At 41.7% G+C, this 23003-nt stretch overlaps 1 protein-coding gene across 1 annotated transcript in view; it reads left to right on the forward strand.

Annotated features, from left to right (window-relative positions):
- The window catches only part of ADGRV1 (adhesion G protein-coupled receptor V1), a 2034994-nt gene that overhangs the window by 348400 nt on the left and 1663591 nt on the right, over nucleotides 1-23003 (forward strand). Inside the window, exons 18-20 of the mRNA XM_078677778.1 lie at nucleotides 7500-7626; nucleotides 10341-10558; nucleotides 11577-12320. Coding sequence (XP_078533904.1) covers nucleotides 7500-7626; nucleotides 10341-10558; nucleotides 11577-12320 — 1089 coding nt within the window. The remainder of the gene's footprint in view (nucleotides 1-7499; nucleotides 7627-10340; nucleotides 10559-11576; nucleotides 12321-23003) is intronic.

The raw sequence follows: 23003 nt of genomic DNA on the forward strand, positions 1-23003 counted from the left end.
AGTGCCTGGGGAAGATGCTTGCGAGGGTGAGGAGCCATGCTACGAATCGACAGCGTGCAGAGAGTGGGTCTGGTCAAGGCATCTAAAATGGCTGCCGTGCACGACAAAAGTGTGGCATTTCAAAAAAGGCAAGATGGCGCAGACAATGTTTTTCAACACTTCCTCATTTCCTTCGAATCGAACGTTAACAGACGTTGGGGCATATTACCAAAGTTAAGCGATATTTATCGCTAACGATGCTTACCAACGAATTTTTTACCGCTAAGCATCGTCAGAAATTATCGAAGATAAACCTTGCTATTATCAAGGTTTATCGCAAATGCGATAATAAACGGCCGCAATGCATGAATATCGCTAAAAACTCAGCGATATTCATGCATTACCGAGCTAATGCTCTTAGCCATGTTATCCACCTCCCATTGGATAACATGGCTAAGAACTGCTCAGGGCAGGTGTTACTTTTTGGAGATATTCGCGCTTAGCGCGAATATCTCCAAAAGTTGGTAATAGGAGATAGATATCTTGCATGTTGTAATGCAAGTTATTGTGGTATATGGAACTCATACCATAATCTCTCAGGAAAGCAGAAACTGATCCTTTTGGGACCGCCTAAAAAGGCCTAGGGGGTGAGGAGTACTCTACTTTGCCCCCTTTTCACGTTCCGAACTATTTTATTTTACTCTCTTCTGTAATTACACAAAATAGCAGCGATAAGATGCATCGGAGACACACAGTGAGAGAAAGGAGGCCGGAGATGAAGAAGAGATGTCAAATACACATTGGAGATAATATAGTGGCAGAAGGGAAGTAAATATGAGTAAACTTACCATGTAACATAAAAATGTTGCACTCTATACTATAAGTCTCATTTTATACTACAATCACTTCGCTACAACCTCATAAATTAAAAATAAAAATGAATAATGTCTCAAACAATTTTTGATTTCTAAATATAAATTTATTCTTCAGAATTTTCTAAATTTGAAAGAACTAGTAACATGTCCTCATCAGCAATTTCCTCATGAAAAGTCTGCAATGATGATTCTTCTAACTCTATGGTCTCCAAACATTCGATAAATTCGCCATCAACAGATTGATCAAAAAAATCATTCAAGTCATCTCCTCCTTGTGACAATATTTCATTATTGGTGCTGTCAATTTCAATCAATGTAGTGGAATCATTCAAGTCATCTCCTCGTGACAATATTTCATTTTTGGTGCTCTCAATTTTAATCAATGTAGTGGAATCATTCAAGTCATCTCCTCCTTGTGACAATATTTCATTATTGGTGCTGTCCATTTCAATCAATCTAATGGAATCATACAAGTCATCTCCTCCTTGTGACAATATTTCATTATTGGTGCTCTCAATTTCAATCAATGTAGTGGAATCATTCAAGTCATCTCCTTGTGACAATATTTCATTATTGGTGCTGTCCATTTCAATCAATCTAATGGAATCATACAAGTCATCTCCTCCTTGTGACAATATTTCATTATTGGTGCTCTCAATTTCAATCAATGTAGTGGACAATTCAAAAGAAATTGCCACGGTCTCTTCATTGTGAGCCATTTTATTTTGAAATTGCTTGCTGTAAATTGCAGAAAAAAATTATCACTTTCATTTATCGTTTTTAGTAATACATAATATAAAACTAACTTTATCAAGTATTTAGTATAACAGAAGGACTGCAAATAAATAACAGAAAACATTTTTCAAATTATCTTCAAGTGTACAACATAGTTCCCCTTACAAATTAACAACTCACCTTTTTAAAAGTAGGAGAAGTGTTAGTACTGTGTAAATCAAACACCAGAAATTCACCACCAAAAATTCCTCACAAATGTACCTCAGACAGTAGTATCACAAAATGGCTGTGGTTTCCTCTCATTTGACATATATACATAACCAATTAACTTTCATCACACACAAATACAAAACCAAACTAACATTTTAATTGGTTCTAAATTTCAACACTTTCAAATGTGTTTTCCCCATGCAATTTTCCATAGGACATTTACATACGTCTACAGCCTGAATGGCTGAACGGAATTACACCAAACTTGGCAAAATGGTACATCAAACCTAAGAGGTCAGGAAGGATCTACTATGCCCCCTTATGGTCATTTCCCCCTTCGCTTTGGCCTCCTCTTGTCTCTCAATCCTACCGAGAGACAAGATGGCGGCCGCTACGGACTGTTTGGAATGTTGACAGACGCCGGAGAACCAATCAGCTTCGCAAAGCTCCGTAACGCGAAAAGTACGCGAAGCGGAGCGCTGTTACAGATATATATCTTTTTTTGAACGTTAATTTCTCAAAATCCACTGGAGCACATATATTGAGACCTAGCAAAGGCACATCGGGCTACCAGTCCCTAATATTTCGCCAAGTTTCGTGCAAATCCATTCAGCCGTTCGATTATTATTATTATTTATTTTTTTTGCCCCGCGGGGCCCTTTTAAAACCTCCACATCAAACGTAGGGGGTCAGCGAGGATCTACTATTCCCCCTTATGGTCATTTGCCCCTTCGCTTTGGCCTCCTCTTGTCTCTCGATCCTACCGAGAGACAAGATGGCGGCCGCTACGGACTGTTTGGAATGTTTACAGACGCCGGAGAACCAATCAGCTTCGCTTCACAAAGCTCCGTTGCGCGAAAAGTACGCGTACTGGAGCGCTGCCCGGTCCGCTGTTACAGATATATATCTTTTTTTAAACGTTAATTTCTCAAAATCCACTGGAGCACATATATTGAGACCTACAAAAGGCACATCGGGCTACCAGTCCCTACAATTTTGCCAAGTTTCATGCAAATCCATTCAGCCGTTCGGGCTAAAAGTGAGGCCAACCGCCCTATGGAAAACTCAATGTTAAAAACACGTTTTGGGACCCCCCTTTTTTCTCGGCCCCCCCTTGACGAACCACCCCCAAATTTTCAAGGGCTGCTCAGAAACAAAATGTGCCATTTTCCTGAAAATTTCAGCCAATTCCGTCCACAAACGCCAAAGTTATTAGACATAGAATTTTCAAAAATCCCATAGAGAAAAAATCCTAACTATATATACCTACTGGCGACCGCCAGTAGGTAATATATATATATATATATATATATATCCCGAACACTCCACTGCCAGCCGGTCTTTGCAATTTCACAAGAATGGCGTGCGGACCACAGTTCAGTGCATAGAATCTCCTTTATTGGGTCAAACTCTGTCGGCCATTACGCGCTTCGGCACCGAGGTGCCTTGATCACATGACACGTGAGTCAGTCACCTGACTGCTTTTATACCAACACTTTTTTCTAATTTTTTCCACCATGCTGTGTTAAAGTGACAGTGAATTTAAATTTTGTTACTGCATCAGGGATACACAGGATGTTGTAGTGTATGCATCATAGACAGTGGTTTTGTTGCACATCATGGTAAACAATCCCTTAGTCTGAAATCATAGTATAAATACCCAGCTTTACATGCATCATTCTGTCTCACAAATCAATTCATGTGCAAAATGACGCAATTTAGACAAAGTGCAATATAGTTTTACATAGATATAAATACATAAATATATAAATAAATCTAAAAATATATCATACAATCTATTTAAAATGAACCCAAGTATATATAAGAGATGGAATCTGTGCATAAATGTGATAGAAGTTGTGATAGCGCAGCTTCAGTTTTAGCTCAGAGTTTTTATTTAAAAGCCATTTTTTGGGTTTTCTCAATCACTTTGGTGCCGTTCCACGATGCTGTACATAAATGTTCCAAAAAATAAGCTCATCCAAGTTCGATTCTTTATGAAAGTTTTGTGTTGTGCAGATCTTTCAAAATGAGAGTTGAGGCTAAGCATATGAGGAACTCAAATGTGACAGTTGCCATTTTTGCTCCCATAGGATTCTTTGCTCCTTAATACAGAATAACATGGCAATTCCCTTTGCTTGGTTTGATATAAGTATGTTCAGTATTGTTTGAGAAATTAGCATTTAAAAAAAGCTTTCTGGTTGTGGTATGAAGATGTTTAATTGTAACGATATCTGGCCCATTAATTCACAAATACTCCATGGATTAGAAAAACCAATTAAAAATTAAGTCACACTATTGGACTATACAGCTTTTGGCTGACTGTCACAAACATTTTTCTATGGTGCCACCATTACCCAACACAGTGTGCCAAGGTCAGTGTTGGGAAGAAAAAATAGAAGAAGGGCGTAAGGGTGCAGCGTGAACCTACCCTTACCCTGCGACCCACGTGGGCGGGTCCCGAAAGGGGTACCCCATAAAAGAAATATTAAAAAAATATTTAATTGTGTATTCCACAATTCCTGTGTCACCTTCATGTATTCTAGACACTCCCATGGTCCTTGGGATCCTCTTGGGACCTCAAGATTTACATATCTGGTGCAGGATTCATGAAGCATGGACTAAGTATTAAGTACACTATGTCAGGGCGGCATGAAGCACTGCAGCCCTGCGGTCAAGCGCCAGGGGTGGACCTCCCGTGAAGGATTGGAGCCCTGCGCCAACCCCTGCTGTGCACAGCCTTGCACAGCAGGGTTGGCTGCAAACCAAGGGCTGGGTGCAGGGCCTGCCCGATTATGGCTAATGCTCATTCCATGTGATAGAGGGTTACCTCATACAGATGGCTGTGCACTAGGTCTGGTCAAAGTGCAAATGTTTGAGCTCACCCTGTTATACACAGCCAAAGTCCATGTGCAGCAGGATTTAACCACCTGCGGAGGGTTAGTGCAAGGACTGGCCGCAGCTCAGTTCTTCTGGTCAACTTCCATGGTGCATGGCCAATGGCCATGTATATTCAGTGACTCCTGGCTGCCCATGGTTGGTTGGGTGCAAGGAAGATACATGTAGTATATGATCACAAACCACTGAAAAAACAAAGGTTAAAGCCAAGGTATTGCTAGCTCTGATAATGCATTAACATATGTTTAAAGCCTTAGAAATTCACTGAAAAAACACAGTTAAAGTGTAGTTATGGTTATAAAAAAACACTGAAATCTGGAAGTCATGGTTAGGCTTGCAATCCATAACTTGCATAATTACCAAGCAAATCATCGCACTCACACCAAATGCAATGCTAATCATTTTACAATATTTATCACTAAATGTGAACGCACTTAAAAGCACCACACAAACAAAATAATAATACATACTCAAACTAATAAATATATCTGCATTTATAGTAGCCTCACAGTGCTAAGGATAATATAGGTAATCTCATATGCAAGAATATTTTCAACATTTGTAATTGAATCTGTTACATCAAGGGCCCCCTCCTGCTGCACAGAGCCAAAGATGTTTTTAAATCACATACCACATCCATCTGTTCCTTGCACCTACCCTCCTATTTCGTGTCAACTCCAGCTGTGCAGGATCATTTACTTTGTGATTAGTATGTTGGCCACAGGATCTAGCCTGTGGCCCTGCTCCTATCCTACCACAGGTGGCCAACCCAGCTGAATATAGCCTTCTGTCTGCGCAGAAGGGGTTGACAATGCAACCCTGTTCGCCCATCTGGCCACAAGTGGCCATTCCCTGCTACACATGTCCGAAAACCATGTGTAGTAGGGTTTGGCCAAGCTGTAGCGCACCAAATCCTTTTTGAAGAAAAAATCTTTCCCTGTATGATTTGCGGATCATCTTCAGGATTTGTAGATCCTGAGACCCAGGGAATGTTTATGGGATCAATAGAGGGTCTAGGATTCTTGAATCCTGCCCAGGATACACAAAGCCGGTCTATTTTTAAAGCGACTAGCAGTAGGTAAAGAGAGAAACATCTGCAAACATACAGTATTTCCTTTTAACATTTAATTCCTAAGCTTACCCATATATATATATCTATATATATATATATATATTCACTTAAACACTAAAGGCTAAAATTATGTTATAGCTAGGTTAGATGCTGAGAACTTAAGTAAAAAAAAAAAGAAATTCAATGAAAAGACCAACAGTTAAAGTGGTGTTATAGTTAAGTGGCATGAGCTAATGTTAAAGTACTCAAAAACACTGAAATAACTCTGTTATAGGTAATTAACTAACTATAATTTTCACCCCTTCATGCACTGCTTGTGATCTCAAATAGCACGTTACATAACTCCTGAAGTTAAATGACATCATTGATTGACATCACTGATTATATTTATATAAGAACATTGTTGAAATTAATAATGAGTTCAACCAGTGTTTCTGATAGAGTGTAATACCTTCGTGAACGTGGTAATACAACACCCTAAATCGATGGTTGGACTCTAATGAGCTTGCCAGTGTCTGCTGTTTTGCCACATTATAATCCTGGTAAGACAGCAGACACCACAATGCCATATGTTCCTCAGATTTGCTCACATTCCACTAAGCTGTTTTTTGTTCTGCACCATCTCTGTCTGGAAGACCTCATGTCATCAATTCTTCAAAACGTACAATTAGAAATATAAAGTAGGATTTGGTTAAACTCCCTTCACCCATTGGCTTCAAAGTGTTTTTCTTGGTTTGCCATTATTTCAATGGGTTGTCCATGAAGACCATGGCATTTCATTGATGGTTGCATTGTGAAATTTGTGGACCCATTAGATTTTCTTGATGGATACATCAAATACTAATTTCGTTAGATTAGAACCAGTGTGTTTTCTTTGATGTAGTTACTTTGATGATACAATTACATTTTACTTACTGTTTTTTTGTATTTTTCTTTAAGAAGCATTTGCTGCTCAGATGCCTTAGCATGTCATAAAGAGAGAGTTATGTTAATTAATCACCTATGTGCATTGTTTGCAGTTTGCTGCCATGATAACTTGCTAGAATTCAGCTATTTTTGTCCACAAAATGAAGATGCACCTAGCATTTCTTACTGCTGTAACTGGAATGCTGACCCCATGTCAAAGGTATTCCCTATTGCAATATTTCATTCATGCTTTTTAAGTGAGCCACTTACATATCAAAAATTTGCTCTGGCTTCTTTTCATATCACTGCTTTTAAGGATAGAGCTAAACTCTGTTAAAACAATCTGTTCTGCAACAGGGCCCTACTCCCAATTTTCCATATTTTAGTAGCATAATATGTTCCCCTATTTTTGTATTTTCTTTCCAGGAAAGCAGTGGGCAACCCACAAGTCACCCAACTATTGGCAAATACTTAGTAAAAAAGTTAGATCTGTTGGCTTTTGCAGTGGTTCTCTCGCAAAGCATTGCATTGACAACATTCAAATTCAGATGTATGGAATACTCACTGCAATTCTGCTATTAAAGAAACTTTTTGAAGCAGCTTGCTTCCATTTTTTACAGACAACATAAAATAATTTCTCAGAATTTGAAAGCCAATTCCTCTTTTTTGGCAGTTACCCATGGCAATAGTGTTATCATTTTATATCCAGCAGAGGTAACCTAGACAAGTGAATGTCACCATATCATACTTCATCTGATAACTCTGTGACACTGACTAACTACCCCTGACATACTGTGTATCTAAATATGTATTACTTTTACCAGGTGATACTGTTGTCTATGGAAATGGAAGAGCAACGGTTATCATAAATGCTAATGATGATCCAAATGGTATTTTCTTTCTTGAACCCTTGGACAAATCTGTGGAAGAGGGGAAGACCAACAACTTCACGTGAGCAGTGTTTTTATAATTAGCTGTATGAGCCCACCATACAATTCATACTCCCTATCATTTGATTTGGATGGCTTTTTACAGGAGATTTAGTTATTTCAAGAATTAAAAGGTGTTGAATGAAATGTAATATATAGTTCATGCACCAAGTTTCCCGGTTTGACATGTTAATTCTCACTATGTGTGGAAGATTGCAAAATGTTTGACTGTGGCAATTTAATATTTGTTATGCTAGGAGATATATACTAGAACTGCATCTTCAATGCTAAGAAATTCAGTGTTTTGGAGGTCTTGGGTTCGAATCCCAGAAATGGGAATCAGTCTTCTAATAATTTGCATAAAAGGGACAGCCCTCATTTACAGCTCAATGAAATGCAGAAATAAAGTACTCAGACCACATAAAGCAGTTTTTTTATCGTGAAGCCCCATTTTTTATCAATTTGATGGCTGCATGATGCCATGCATCCCAAATGTAATTTTCTCATGTTCCGTAGGAGAGATCAAAGTAGGTTTGGCCTCCCCCGTCTTCGTCTGCCCCTCAAAGTGTGACCACAGGAGTGCCTCAGGGCTCTACAATGAGACTCCTCCTTGTCAATATATATGTCACCCCACTGATTCAGCTGGCGGAGGAGTTGGGTGCCAAGATCATTGCATATGCTGATGATACCCAGCTCCTCTTCACACGGAACAAAAACGATGTATCCACCTCTCGAGCTAGAACATGCCTTACGACTGTTTATCAGTGGATCCTCTCCGCACAGCTCAAGTGCAATGAGGTTAAATCAGAGATCCTCTTGTTTGGAACTTTTCCTCCCCAGTTTAGGGAATCGCTCTGGCTGGTTGATTATCCTCTGCCTAATTCCATGGGTCAGTCCACCAAAAACCTCGGAATTTGGTTTCACGAAAGTCTCCGGTTTTCCACACAGATTAAGAAGCTACATGGTCTGTGCTTTGGCACCCTTAAACACTTAGAAAATTCCTCCCCCTCCTCTCTAGGGCAGCCAAGGAAATCATTACTTGCGCCTTAATCCTTTCACGTATTGATTACACGAATACCCTGTATATTGGTCCGCCAGGGTACTTATTGAAGAGGCTGAAGGTAGTCCAGAATGCTGCAGCAAGGTCCCCTCTTAACATTCTGGGGGAGATCTAGCATACAGCAACATCTGCTCAAACTTCACTGGCTTCCTATGGCTGAAAGAGTTACATTTAAAGCCCTTACCTTGGCTCACTCAGCCCTGTATGAACTTGATCCTGTATACCTCGGGAAATGCTTTAAGTGTTATGTTCCCACGAGACAGCTGCGCTCAGCGGCGCAGCTGTTGGCTGTCATTCCTCACTTTCGCCGTACAACAATTGGTGGCAGTTCTCTGGCATACAAGGCAGTGGTGGCCTGGAATTCACTCCCTATGGATCTTCGCAGTATCCAGGACCCCAAGCTCTTCAGGAAATGATTGAAAGCTCTGCTTTTTATCTAATGATCCACTGATCTCTGCCCCTGTTTGGTTTCGTGCCGGGACACTCTTGAGTAGCTGTGTGCACTATAAATGCCAATAACATAACATAACATCATTCATTCTGTTATAGGAATGTACATAGACTTGCATCATTCTTACAGACAATTAATGATTTATTTTTAAGAAATAACTCTGAACTCTTGATAGGATGATAACATCCTTATGACCAATGTAAAATAGTGTGTTATGGAACCTCCATTAAAAGGCACATTATGGAATTGTCTAAAAGTGTGAATTCTAATATTGAGAAATTATCGCCTGGGTTGTAATTGTCATGCTTTTAAGCATGGCAATTAACCTGGTAAATCATTAATGCCTAAGAGGAGGTCCTTGCTGTGCCAGTCATTAGTACTCGGCCACTTTGCATTTATTTTAATTTTTTCAGAGTTTTATATAGCGCGAACTAGAACCGAACCGAATCAGTTATCAGAGCGCTTTACATAGCACCAGTTAGGTTACATGAGGACACACTTTCATTTTAGGCACGGGGAGATTAAGTGATTTGCCCAGAATCACAGGGGGTTTTTGGCGTCGTTACCGAGACTCGAACCCAGATCCCCAGGTCCGAGGTCGAGCGCCTTAGCCGTTAGGCCAACCCCTCTCCCCTCTCCCCTCTCATTGCAAACGATTCAGAAACACAGCTGTAGAACAATACTTTTTTTGAAATTGAAAAACGATAATGAGATTTTAAACTGAATATGCACTCTTTTAGCTACTACCAGCTCATAGTGGTGTTATTTTTGATGCCTTCTAAACATAATTGTACCATAGTGTACTAATCATTACTGTAATAAAGGGTTTTTATTGGAGACATGAACATTTACTTTATTCAAGCTTTTAATTTGTGTTGACAATCAATACGTGATATTTTGCCATTTGTATGTGACACTATGTCAACATCCCACTGCAATAGGTGCCAAATGCATCCCATATTACTGTTTCTGTTAGAGTTGTACATAGAGTATTGTGAGCATACAACTTTTTAGAAGTTTGTCAAAAAGGACACTAGACCTTAAATAATAGTTTTTGTGTTTGAGTTTAAGATATCGAAAATTGACATTGAGACCCCAAAACTTATTGTAAAGATTATTCTTTCTTTCACTGCATATGTGGTGCTTACTTCATCAAATCTAAGATTTTTCACGTGTAATGAAAATGTCATACCCCACAGCTCACACTGGCTGTTTTACTATCTAGGGTTGTGAGGCAAAGAGGACATTTTGGAAATGTATCATTGTTCTGGAGGCTTTTGTGGAACCAATCAGTCCTCAGTCCAGGAGTGGAGTTTCTTGAAACATCTGGGATATTGCTGTTCATGGATGGCGAAGAGTTCAAATCTATTTCTCTCTATGCAATTTCTGATAAAATTCCAGAGTTCAATGAATTTTATACTCTACAGCTTGTGAATGCATCAGGTACAGTTTTGTCCTTAGTGCTTAGTGTAAATTATGCATATACATAAACTAGTAGAATTTGTTTTAATATTTTCTCATTTGCATGCCATATTTAATCCATAATATTGATTATTGTAGTAATTTATGTTTGTGTTTTACTTTTTTTTATTATTAACTAGACAAAGAAGACATAGACATGTGCTATGAATGTAGTGCTAGATGTACTAACCAATTATGCAGATGTTTCCATTGGCCACAAAATACGTTTTTCCCATGTATGAATCTCATTTTAGAAGTCCGACCACTTTTACTAACTCCTATAGAATTGTGAATGGTTCCCAATTCGCAGTTTGGAAGGCACTTGTTTTGGGCGTCCTTTTAAAAATGTGACTAGTACTGCATGTATCAGTGATTTGTGACAAGATTTCCACTCACAAAACTTTTAAAAGTTACTGACTGCCAAGTTGTAGTGATAACACATTTGCAAAAAGGAATGGACCCCATCCGATGCCATCCAATTTGGGAATTGTGAAAAATGTTTCTGGAGAAGTAGGCAGTGGTCTGGGAACCACTGCTAAATCTTGGAGAAACTTCATTGAAAACAATATTTTGAAAAGCGGGCCCTTTTCCTTTTAGAAGAATAGACTGCTTTAAAATACCTTATTTAACACAATCACAGACATGGTGGTCCTGTGACCCTTGCAGGCCCCCCCACTGGTTGTGGCTAATCGGTCAGATTGTGATTCAATCCATATTGGAATTTGGTCAACCGACCTATTAGCACATTGATTGGTTTGCAAATTCTACACTCATTGCAAAAATTCTGGATGCAAATTGTGACTAATCTATATGACCTGTGCAGTGATCTATCAGGCACAACATCTGTAATGTAATGTTTAAAATAAGCATTAGGAAAAGATGTGTTGCATGAACAGAATAAACACAAATGAATTTCTTTTTGTTTGTCTTTAACCAAAATAGTAACCCATGCATACTAATCCTATTTTATCATAACCCTTTAAACATCATCTTCATTTAGGTGGACAACCAGGGCCTGGTGGCCAATTAGCTGTAACCAACCTTAATGTAACTGTGATGATCCCATTTAATGATGACCCCTTTGGAGTGTTCTTTATCAGCCCAGAGAGCTTGGTAAGAGAGATGGCTGAAGATGTGGTCTCTGAAGAGGATATGTCATACATTACCAGCTTCTCCATTTTGCGACAGCAGGGTACATTTGGGGATGTCCGAATAGGCTGGGAAATATTGTCCAGTGTATTCCCAAGTGGCCTTCCTCCAGTGATAGACTTTATACTACTTGGATCTTTCTCTAATGCTGTGGAGTTTCAGCCTCACAAGCGACGCCATCAAAGTGGAACAGATGCTTTGTACTTTAGTGGAGCGGCAGATGCTTTTGGTATTGTCAGCCAGCAATACTATCCCAATATGAAGAATATACTTGTAAACTTTACATTTTCAGTATGGGTCCAACCAGAACCTAATACTGATGGGTTCATAATTGCAAAGGGTAACGAAGATGCACTAATGTACTATGGGGTAAAAATCCATACCAATGACTCTCATGTAGACCTGATGCTATACTATATAACCCAGGAGTTTAATAGCACTCATGTGGCAAAAACAACAGCGTTAAAATATTTTGAAGAAAACACCTGGTTTCATCTCATTATTACTTTGGATAATGGCATCATTGAATTTTACCTTGATGGAAGTCCAATCGCTGGAGGAATGAAGAGCCTTAAAGGGGAAGCTATTATTGATGGTGAGTGAAAACAATGCATTATGACTTCACTGTTGTTTCCTCTATTTCATTTATTGGTAAAGCTGAAGCAGTATTATTTGACCATAGCTCAAATAATTTTCATGTTAAGTTGTGTTCCCCTGTGTTGCGTCCTTGTTGTTATTATGAAATGATTGCTTGGGAAATTGTGCTAAAATTCTAAATGAATAAATACAAATCAGCAACGAAAGTAAGTTTTAACATAGAATTTTTACTGGACACAAATGCCCTTAAGAACCATCCTGGTATTTTGATGATTGTCCAGAAGATACACACTATGTGGCCTGTTTACTAAAAAATGTAAAATTATGGGAAGAGATGTATGCCTCCACAAGGCATTCCTTTTTTATTTTTTGTTCACAAATATTTCCCGAAGTACACCTAGAAGTTTCCAGGCCAACCACTGGGAAATGTCATGTGGCATTTTATGAAGGCTTCTGTTCTCATGAAGTTCTCATTTGTGAAGAAATCCTCGCAGGAGAAATGTAGCATCTTGTACTAATGAATGTTTTTACTCTTTTGCCCTGTGGAGAAAATATTATTCCCCATACAGAAAGGCATCTTCTACACCCCTCCAAACCTGAATGTAATCCGTTCCCCTTTCTATCCTGGAAGATGTATTATTTCAGTCTTGACTGGGATAACTCTCTGACCATTTCCAGGGTAGAAAGGACATTGTGTGGTGTTTTTTTTTGCAGAGTTTTATATAGCGCAAACTAGAACCGAACAGAATCAGTTATCAGAGCGCTTTACATAGCACCAGTTACGTTACATGAGGACACACTTTCATTTTAGGCACGGGGAGATTAAGTGATTTGCCCAGAATCACAGGGGGTTTTTGGCGTCGTTACCGAGACTCGAACCCAGATCCCCAGGTCCGAGGTCGAGGGCCTTAGCCGTTAGGCCAACCCCTCTCCCCCTCTTTTGGAATGACTGCAAATATTCATCTTTGTGGGTGTTCTCCAACGTTCAAGGCAAACTATGCCTTGGATGGCACACTTGAGACTTAACAGAAAGTCACTGTAGTAAATGCATAAACACTTGCCCAAAATATATTTGTGAATTCCTGGCAGGCACAAAAAAAAGATAAATTCAGTCATAAACTTAAATTTACGACCAATTTTGCCTTTGTCAAGTCACCTGATAGGTCCAAATATTTAACCATTTACAAGAGAAACTGGAAGAAAACACTGAAAACCTTCATTAAGGATTCTCTTTTTCAGTCTAAGTCACTTGAAAGATTAACCTTGCAGGACGTATATGGGGATGCGGGCCACAACCAGTTCAGTATCAAGTGATAATGTAATATTATAGATACTGGAATGCTATAAAATATAAGAATGAAGTAAGAACATACTCCTAACATATTAGACTAATAACATTATACAGCATTGAAACAAATGTGCTTAAATACTGTAGCGTCCTTCCAGCCCAGTACTCACCGGTAACTAAGCCACACATGAAGAGTTGTTGTACATGTCTTTATTCTGTTGCGTGTAAGTCAGAACTCAACATTCTAAGCCTATCTTCAACTCATCCCTACAATGCCTACATCACAGGGGGTGTACACTGGGAACCAAAAGAGTTCCGCTATTTCTTTATTTACAAGACACTACATCTTTCGCTTTGTTAAATAAAAAGTTTAAACTTTTCAAAATAGATAAATAACTAAATAGATGAATAACTAGACAAAGAAATACACAGATTATTATAGAAATACAGGCAATTATAATGCTTCAATTAATCATCGTGGGGCCTGAATCACGTGTCCTGATCGGGTCACTGGGAACCGGGGACTGACAGTTGAAGTGTGAGTGATCTGCACAGGTGAAATGAAGACATCAGCAGACACAGAGTCATCAACAGTCTGTATGGACCCAGTCTCTATATTGACATTGATGTCTGGGGAGTGATGGGCCACATATTGAAAGTGGCCTATCACTTGTTAGTGACGTCCAAGGACGCTGGGCAGTCATCCTGTGGCCTTTGGTATTAGTAATGCTAAATGGTTCAGCCACAAAAGGAGCAGCAGACTTTCTTTGTCTGTGTTTGATATGTACTCAATCTCTTCTTTTAAAGATGATGTCTTTTACATGACATCGTCTTTCAGCATATATTTTCATCTTCTGTTTGAGACCAAAGTCCATAGTATGAATGTCTCCCTCATTCTTGGTTTTAAAGTTGGTCCATTATGGCAGCTTGGTTGTCATGGCTCTTCCAAACATGAGAGTTCCAGGGCTTTCCCCTGTTGTTGAGTAAAGGGGTCGAAGGGTAAGCTCGAAGAGCAGTATTCAAAACGCCTTTGTGGTCGAGCTTCTCCAATGCAGCATGCTGAACAGCTTTCTTTAGAGTGCTCATGAACTATTTCACTAGACCATTGGCCTGGGGCCCAAGAGGAGTGCTTTTTTAATGCTTTATATTGAGGTGATTTAAAAAATCTTTGAATTCTTGACTATTAAAAGATGGGCCATTGTCAGACTTCAAAATTGCAGGTATGCCCCTTCTGTGTAGTGGTGCAATGTCTTCTACCAGTGGAAAACTGGAGTATTCATCAACAGAGACTAGAAGATTGTGTATATTCTCAAGAGGACTAAAGAAGTCAACAGCAATTCTCTCCCACACATGATGTGGCAATTCTGACATATTCAAAGGGTCCTGAATGAAGTGAGATATAAGAATGTTGCATATATGGCAAGTCTTTATTTCTTTTTCGACCCTTTCGTCGAGATGTGAAAAACAAATTTGGTCACTGTGAGCTCTCTTCATGGCAACTATTCCTCGATGTTCTTTATTGGCGATCGTCATCACTTGTAGTCTTAGACTGAAGAATAGCAATTTGTGTACCTTGCAGAATGTCGCCTTCTTGAGTGACTGAAAGTTCATCTCTTACATTTATGAACTTCAAGTACTCACTGTTATTAGTGAGAGGTCTAGAGTGCGGATGTACGACATTACAACGCATGCTTTTACATCGCATGCTTTTACAACGCGAGTTTTACAACGCATACCATTACAACGCATAGTGCTTTGGGGCGCTGGATTGTGATTTATTTAATTTACTATTCCAACTCCAGTCCCCGTGGATAGTAAGGAAGGTGTTGGATAGTAAATTAAATATATTCCCTATCCTAGAGCGCCCCCCAGCGCAATGCGTTGTAATGGTTTGCGTTGTAAAAGCTACGATGTAAAAGCACTGCGTGGTAAAAGTTGCGTTGTAAGTGATGTTCCCCCTAGAGCATGGGTACTCACTAACTTTCTCTCGGGGGCCAAATTTACAGTGTGGTTTGTGGCTGAGGGCCACACCGGTGGGGGCGGGGTCAGAGGGGAAGGGGGCGGGGCTAAAGCAAACAAAAATTGTGACCATGAGGTTAAACACAGGTCCCTGCAGCGGATGCCTTCGACCACTGAGCCACCAGACCCAGCATACACATATCTTTCTCTCTCCCTCCTTCTCTCCCTCTCCCTCTCTCTCTCTCCCTCCCTCCCTCCCTCTCTCTCTCTCTCTTCCTCCCTCCCTCTCTCTCTGTGTCTCCCTCCCTCTCTCTCCCTCCCTCTCCCTCCCTCTGTCTCCCTCCCTCCCTCTGTGTCTCTGTGTCTCCCTCCCTCCCGGTGTGTCTCCCTCCCTGTCTCCCATTCTCCCTCTGTATCTCCCTCCCTATCTCCCACTCTCCCTGTGTCTCCCTCCCAGTCTCCCTCTCTCTCTGTGTCTCCCTCCCTCTCTCTGTGTCTCCCACTCTCCCTCTCTCTGTGTCTCCCACTCTCCCTCTGTGTCTCCCTTCCTGTCTCCCACTCTCCCTCTGTGTCTCCCTCCCTGTCTCCCACTCTCCCTCTCTGTGTCTCCCTCCCTGTCTCCCACTCTCCCTCTGTGTCTCCCTCCCTGTCTCCCACTCTGTTTCCCTCCCTCCCTCTGTGTCCCTCTGTGTCTCCTCCCTCCGTGCCTCCCTCCCTCTGTGTCTCCCTCCCTCCCTCCCGCTCTCTGTTTCCCTCCCTCCCTCTGTGTTTCCCCCCTGTCTCCCACTCTCCCTCTGTGTCTCCCTCCCTGTCTCCCACTCTCTGTTTCCCTCCCTCCCTCTGTGTATCCCTCCCTCCCTCTGTGTCTCCCTCCCTGTCTCCCACTCTGTTTCCCTCCCTCCCTCTGTGTCCCTCGGTGTCCCCTCCCTCCGTGCCTACCTCCCTCCCTCTGTGTCTCCCTCCCTCCCGCTCTCTGTTTCCCTCTCTCCCTCTGTCTCCCTCCCTGTCTCCCACTCTCCCTCTGTGTCTCCCTCCCAGTCTCTCACTCTCTCTCTGTGTCTCCCTCCCTCCGTGTCTCCCTCCCTCCCTCTGTGTCTCCCTCCCTGTCTCCCACTCTCCCTCTGTATCTCCCTCCCTATCTCCCACTCTCCCTGTGTCTCCCTCCCAGTCTCCCTCCTCTGTGTCTCCCTCCCTCTCTCTGTGTCTCCCACTCTCCCTCCCTCCATGTCTCCCTCCCTCCCTCTGTGTCTCCCTCCCTCCGTGTCTCTCTCCCTCCCTCTGTGTCTCCCTCCCTGTCTCCCACTCTCCCTCTGTGCCTCCCTCCCAGTCTCCCACTCTCACTCTGTGTCTCCCTCCCTCCGTGTCTCCCTACCTCCCTCTGTGTCTCCTTCCCTGTCTCCCACTCTCCCTCTGTGTCTCCCTCCCAGTCTCCCACTCTCCCTCTGTGTCTCCCTCCCTCCGTGTATCCCTCCCTCCCTCTGTGTCTCCCTCCCTCCGTGTCTCCCTACCTCCCTCTGTCTCCCTCCCTGTCTCCCACTCTGTTTCCCTCCCTCCCTCTGTCTCCCTCCCTCCCTCCCTCTGTGTGTCCCTCCCTCCCACTGTGTCTCCCTCCCTGTCTCCCACTCTCTGTTTCCCTCCCTCCCTTTGTCTCCCTCCTCCCTCCCTGTCTCCCTCCCTCTCTCTGTGTCTCCCTCCATCTCTCTGTGTCTCCCTCCCTCCCTCTGTGTCTCCCTCCCTCCCACTGTGTCTCCCTCCCTGTCTCCCACTCTGTTTCCCTCCCTCCCTCTGTGTCTCCCTCCTCCCTCCCTGTCTCCCTCCCTCTCTTTGTGTCTCCCTCCCTCTCTCTGTGTCTCCCTCTCTCTCTGTGTCTCCCTCCCTCTCTCTGTGTCTCCCTCCCTCTCTCTGTGTCTCCCTCTCTCTCTGTGTCTCCCTCCCTCTCTCTGTGTCTCCCTCCCTCTCTCTGTGTCTCCCTCCCTCTCTCTGTGTCTCCCTCTCTCTCTGTGTCTCCCTCCCTCTCTCTGTGTCTCCCTCCCTCTCTCTGTGTCTCCCTCTCTCTCTGTGTCTCCCTCCCTCTCTCTGTGTCTCCCTCTCTCTCTGTGTCTCCCTCCCTCTCTCTGTGTCTCCCTCTCTCTCTGTGTCTCCCTCCCTCTGTGTCTCCCTCCCTGTCTCCCACTCTCTGTTTCCCTCCCTCTGTGTCTCCCTCCCTGCCTCTGTGTCTCCCTCCCTGTCTCCCACTCTGTTTCCCTCCCTCCCTCTGTGTCTCCCTCCTGCCCTCTCTCTGTGTCTCCCTTCTCCCTCCCTCTGTGTCTCCCTCCCTCCCTCTGTGTCCCCCTCCCTCCCTCTGTGTCTCCCTCCCTCCCTCTGTGTCCCCCACCCTCTCTCTCTGTCCTCTCACCTGTGTGTGTGTGTCAGCCCTCAGCCCGGGCTGAGACAGCTTCCTCGGCTGTGCGCACACAGCAGCACCAAGTACTTCATGGGTCTTTAAAAGACCATTTACATGCTAATTAGGCTTTGTTAAATTTCACCTCTTAGGCCCCTGCAGCTCCCCTCTGACAATCACTGGAATCCCCCGGGCCCCCACAGAGCAGAGTCTGAGTCCGCGCTGCTGCGGCTGTATTTGCGAACACTATTTAATTTATTTAATTTTAATCACAAGTGTCTGCAATGTCCGCGGGCCGCCCAGGAAGGCTTGCCGGGCCGCTACCGGCCCGCGGGCCGTACTATGAGTACCCCTGCCCTAGAGTGCTGGTCCCAAGAGTCATGAGCAATAATGTCTTTTAACTTTCACATGTCACTTTCTTGGCTCATGACAATGACAATTTGACATGGCATCTGGTGTGCTCAATTTCACAATACAATTGATTTAGGCCTCCGTTGTCTTTGATGAGGTACTGGGAGCCTGCAGTAACCCTCTTGAAAAATAATCAGCAGCTTTCTGCTCTTTCCCTAGTCTATGGAGAATTGTATAGTTATATTCTTGCAACCTCAAATCCCAACGTTCAAGTCGAGGAGGCATTTTAGCTTTGGAATTGCCAAATATCGCCAACAGTGCTTGATGATCAGTCACTACTGTGAAAGGGGTTACAAGAACACATGGGAATATTCACAAGCCCAGACCACTGGCAAACTTTCTTTCTCAAGTTGTGAGTAAGCACATTATGTTTATGACAGGCTTTTGGCTGGTGTGTGCTAATCTGAGCATTCGGCTGTCAGCTGTGCTGTGCCAGGATTGTGCCTAACCCGATAGGGCTAGCGTCAACTACAACCTCTGTATGAAGTTTGGGATAAAGGTAAGCCATATCAGCGGCCTTCCAATAGCTTGTTTGATTTTTGAAAGTTCTTCTCACATTCACGTAACCAATGGAAAGACACATTCTTCGTTTGTTGTTTCTCGTAACCATAGCAAATTCTCGTATGTATCTAGAACAGTAACTTGCCATACCAAGAAATGATTGTTAAATAGAAATGTCCTGTGGGGGACTAGCAGAAGCCAACACTTTCACTTTAGCTGGATCAGATTTCATAGCACCATCTGAAAATACATGGACAAAGAATTTAGAGTTAAACCTGCATCATTCAGCAAACTACATACTTGTATAAGAGCTCTGTCATTCTTTTTCCGAGTGCCCCGAAAACGAATATGTCATCTCTATAGCAAAATGCATTTACTATAGGCTATATGATATGTCGAATGACATCTTCGAAAAGTTCTGCACCAGAGGATACACCAAAACTCAATCTCTTGTAGCGAAAAATAAAATATTTTGCAAGCTCATTCAGTTCCTGTCCACTGTCATGTAGACTTTCAATGTCGCTTTATTTATCTGCAAGCGTTTTAACAGGCTGGTGTTGTGGTGAGACTCCACAAATGCCAGCGTTGATTCTGCAAATTGGCTTCGGCAGATTTGGCACACACGACCAGTTTGCTGGACAACAGCAAACTCTCTGGAAGAGCATTTTCAGTGTACAGGCTTCGTATCCTCTATCTTGTCCCCCTTTTTTAGCGTCCTGCCAGCCTCGGTACTCACCAGTGACCAAGACACACATGGAGAGTAGTTGTACACATCTTTATTCTGCTGCTTTTAAGTCAAAATATAGACATCTACACTGTTTTGTGTTTAATATTAATATTAGGTTACTTATATACCTATTTTATCCTAATTGTAAAACACTTTCATAAACAATTATTATTACCCAGTCGTATTTGTTACTTATTTTACCATCCCTGGAGGACGAATAGCTGAGTTGGTCTTGCTGAAATTTGAACATGTGATCAGCTGATTACAGATTACACACAGATCCTAGCAGCAACTTCTTTTACCTTCTGACTTATTTATGGAATTGTGTAAGAGTGTTCTCTGTGCAGGTCCCCTGACAAACACACACACATGTTTGATTATTTCTGTTCTTAAGGCATTAAGTGAGAGCCTGATGTTCACCAACATGATTACTGCCTTGCAGGGGTGCATATTCATGACTTTGTAAGTAAGTTTGAAACTAGAGTAAGGAACAAATGAATGACTGCTCCCTCTGAGTGCTCAGACTAAAACCTCCTGTTAACCACAAAGGTCTTGGGTTCTAGGCTAATTTTATTTTCTTAGGAAGTTTCATTACAGAAAGTTTAAAATAATTAATCTGTTTTCGAATGGAGGTCCACCTGTGCACAATGATAACAATTATTATATCAGCTAAGATTAATCATTCCACTTCCCTCTATGATGCCTTCTAGGAAAGCTAATTCAAATTCCATACCAGTCTTGGCACTGCCTCAAAAGAGATATTTAAAGTCACAGTGTGCTACAAGGGACTTGTTTTTGAAGACAATTAAACTTAGTTGTGAGTTGTACATATGTAACACACTCTGGTGTATTTACCGAATATCACACATTATCATTAATCTGAATCAATCAAAGGAAGGCAAACAAGGAAGGAACAAACGGAGATAGTGAGTTATATTTCAGGATAAATTTATGTATTTAGTAATAGGAAAACAGATTTACATCCTGGGAGACAGATACATGGAAATGAATTCAAGCAAGAGCTGGGAACAGAGGTATAAAGAACAAAAACTCTTCAGTTCACAGCTACCACATCAACTCCTGATAAGTATGACAAACAACCAAAATTAATTAATAAGCAATGGTCATATGTTGGTGACAAAGCAATGTTTTTTGGAGATGATGGAGGTGTCGACGTTTCGGTCTAGTATGCAGTCGTCATGTAGACCATCATCAGGACAGAACATTTCATTGCTGCAAGAGGACTCCCTGAAATTTCCAAAAGGGGATATTTTCAAATCAAGGTAGACGAAATGAGACGTGGCAACATGTCTCCAATTGGGTAAATGAAATCTTTTAATCTGCTATGTGAACAAACTTTAAAGGGTTCCGGTTAGCTAGAAATGAAGCATACAGCAAAGCTTTATATTTTTGGATATCATTAGTTGAGGATTCAAGGCAGTGGCGTGTTCAATCGGCATGCCGGGTTGTCAGATTGAACACGCCACTGCCTTGAATCCTCAAATTTCAGGGTGTAATTTTGGTTGTTTGTCATACTTATCAGGAGTTGATGTGGTAGCTGTGAACTGAATAGTTTTTGTTCTTTATACCTCTGTTCCCAGCTCTTGCTTGAATTCATTTCTATTTATCGTCTCCCAGGATGTAAATCTGTTTTCCTATTACTAAATACATAAATTTATCCTGAAATATAACTCACTATCTCCGTTTGTTCCTTCCTTGTTTGCCTTCCTCTGATTGATTCAAATTAATGATAATGTGTGATATTCGGTAAATACACCAGAGTGTGTTACATATGTACGACTCACAACTAAGTTTAATTGTCTTCAAAAACAAGTCCCTTGTAGCACACTGTGACTTTAAATATTCATTGCCCAAGCCTACAAGGGTCTATTGGGTTTCCCCTGCCTCTAACTCAAAAGAGATATGTCATCCTAAACTGCTATGATATCTATCTTCAGCATGAAAAAATAAGCATGTCCAAGCCATGATCTTGAGGTGCAGCTTGAGTCCCTGAGGCAAAATAAATACTGATCCAACCTTTGGATATATGAATTCTGATGCCACTTAGAGTAACTCACTGAGAAAAACAAAGTAATCGATGAAAATACCAGTGCTTATAACTTAGGACAGTTTTTTTCCTTTTTTATTTTTTGCTTGGTGCGTCACCTTTTGGAGCAATAACAGCTGTCAAAAACAAAGCTACCCAGAATCAGTGCAACTGGTTTAGCTGAATTCAAGCATGTCCACACATCACTTGTTTCCACTGATCAAATCCTGGCCATGGTACATGGTCCTTTGGTGAGCCTGAGGGGAGGAATAGAAAACAAGGCAAAGTAGCTTTACCGCCATCCAGAACAAGTTCAACAGGAACTGTTAATGGAAGGGTGTTCTGTACATAAAGGGGTACGTAAATATCTGTTTCTGTAATTTCTCTTTCAAGGCTATCCCCTGTGAAATGTTACCTTTGCATGTTTATTGTTTTTTCCGGTACCACATACACGCCCACTTTGCTACCCTCACACCCTCTCTACGAACATCTTCAGCATGTATTTCACATACATGACCTTGAGAGGTGAATATCTTTACATAAGAGTTCTGGCCCAATGGAATGGCTTGCTGTGGCACTGGATAAATATTATTACAACAGAACGTAATATTTATTTCCAAATAAGCTTATGAATATAAGGCTTTGATGCACTACTGAATTCTAGTTTGGAATAGAGGTATTTTTTCTACTCCACAAGTACCTCGAAACCTTTAAAAAAGAAGCACTTGAGAACAACAAATGTAATTAGTGTGAGAAGAGGCAGAAAAGGATGGCAGGTAGGGAAATAAGGTTAATTTCATAATAGCAGCACATCATAGATGCAAAACTATAAAGCATTTAGATCTTGCTGTACAGACTGGAAGCAAAGCAATAAACAGTAAGCAAGAGAAAGTCAGAAGACAAGTCTTCTCCATCTTCACTCCCATGATTTGGACCAACTTCCCCTTCAGCATCAGATCGGTGTCACCGACCCCTCTGCGGTTCAGAAAGGATCTGAACACCCACCCCTTCAGAGAGCATTATTTCTCAGTATGGTAGGATTCACCAATCACAAAAATCCTGCTTCATTGTAACATTCCTGAAGCATAACTGAGGGCGCCCACCCTTGTTCAGCTGTCTGGTGGTTCTTATCTAGGATCATGCTTTGCAAATATAAAAAAATATATACAATCCAATCCACAATAATCATATCACCAGCATATGCAAGAACCATGCAAGAGAAATTCCCAAACTTTTGGGGGAGCACACCATTAAATATGGCAAGTCGGCTATAAATAAATCAAACAGTAACGGGGATAGCATGCAATCTTGCCTGACTACTGGCACCAATTTTCCTGATGTTTTCCGATTTGCCACAGTAAGCAGCCT

Source organism: Lissotriton helveticus, chromosome 2_1, assembly GCF_964261635.1.
Source record: "Lissotriton helveticus chromosome 2_1, aLisHel1.1, whole genome shotgun sequence".
Lineage (NCBI taxonomy): Eukaryota > Metazoa > Chordata > Amphibia > Caudata > Salamandridae > Lissotriton > Lissotriton helveticus.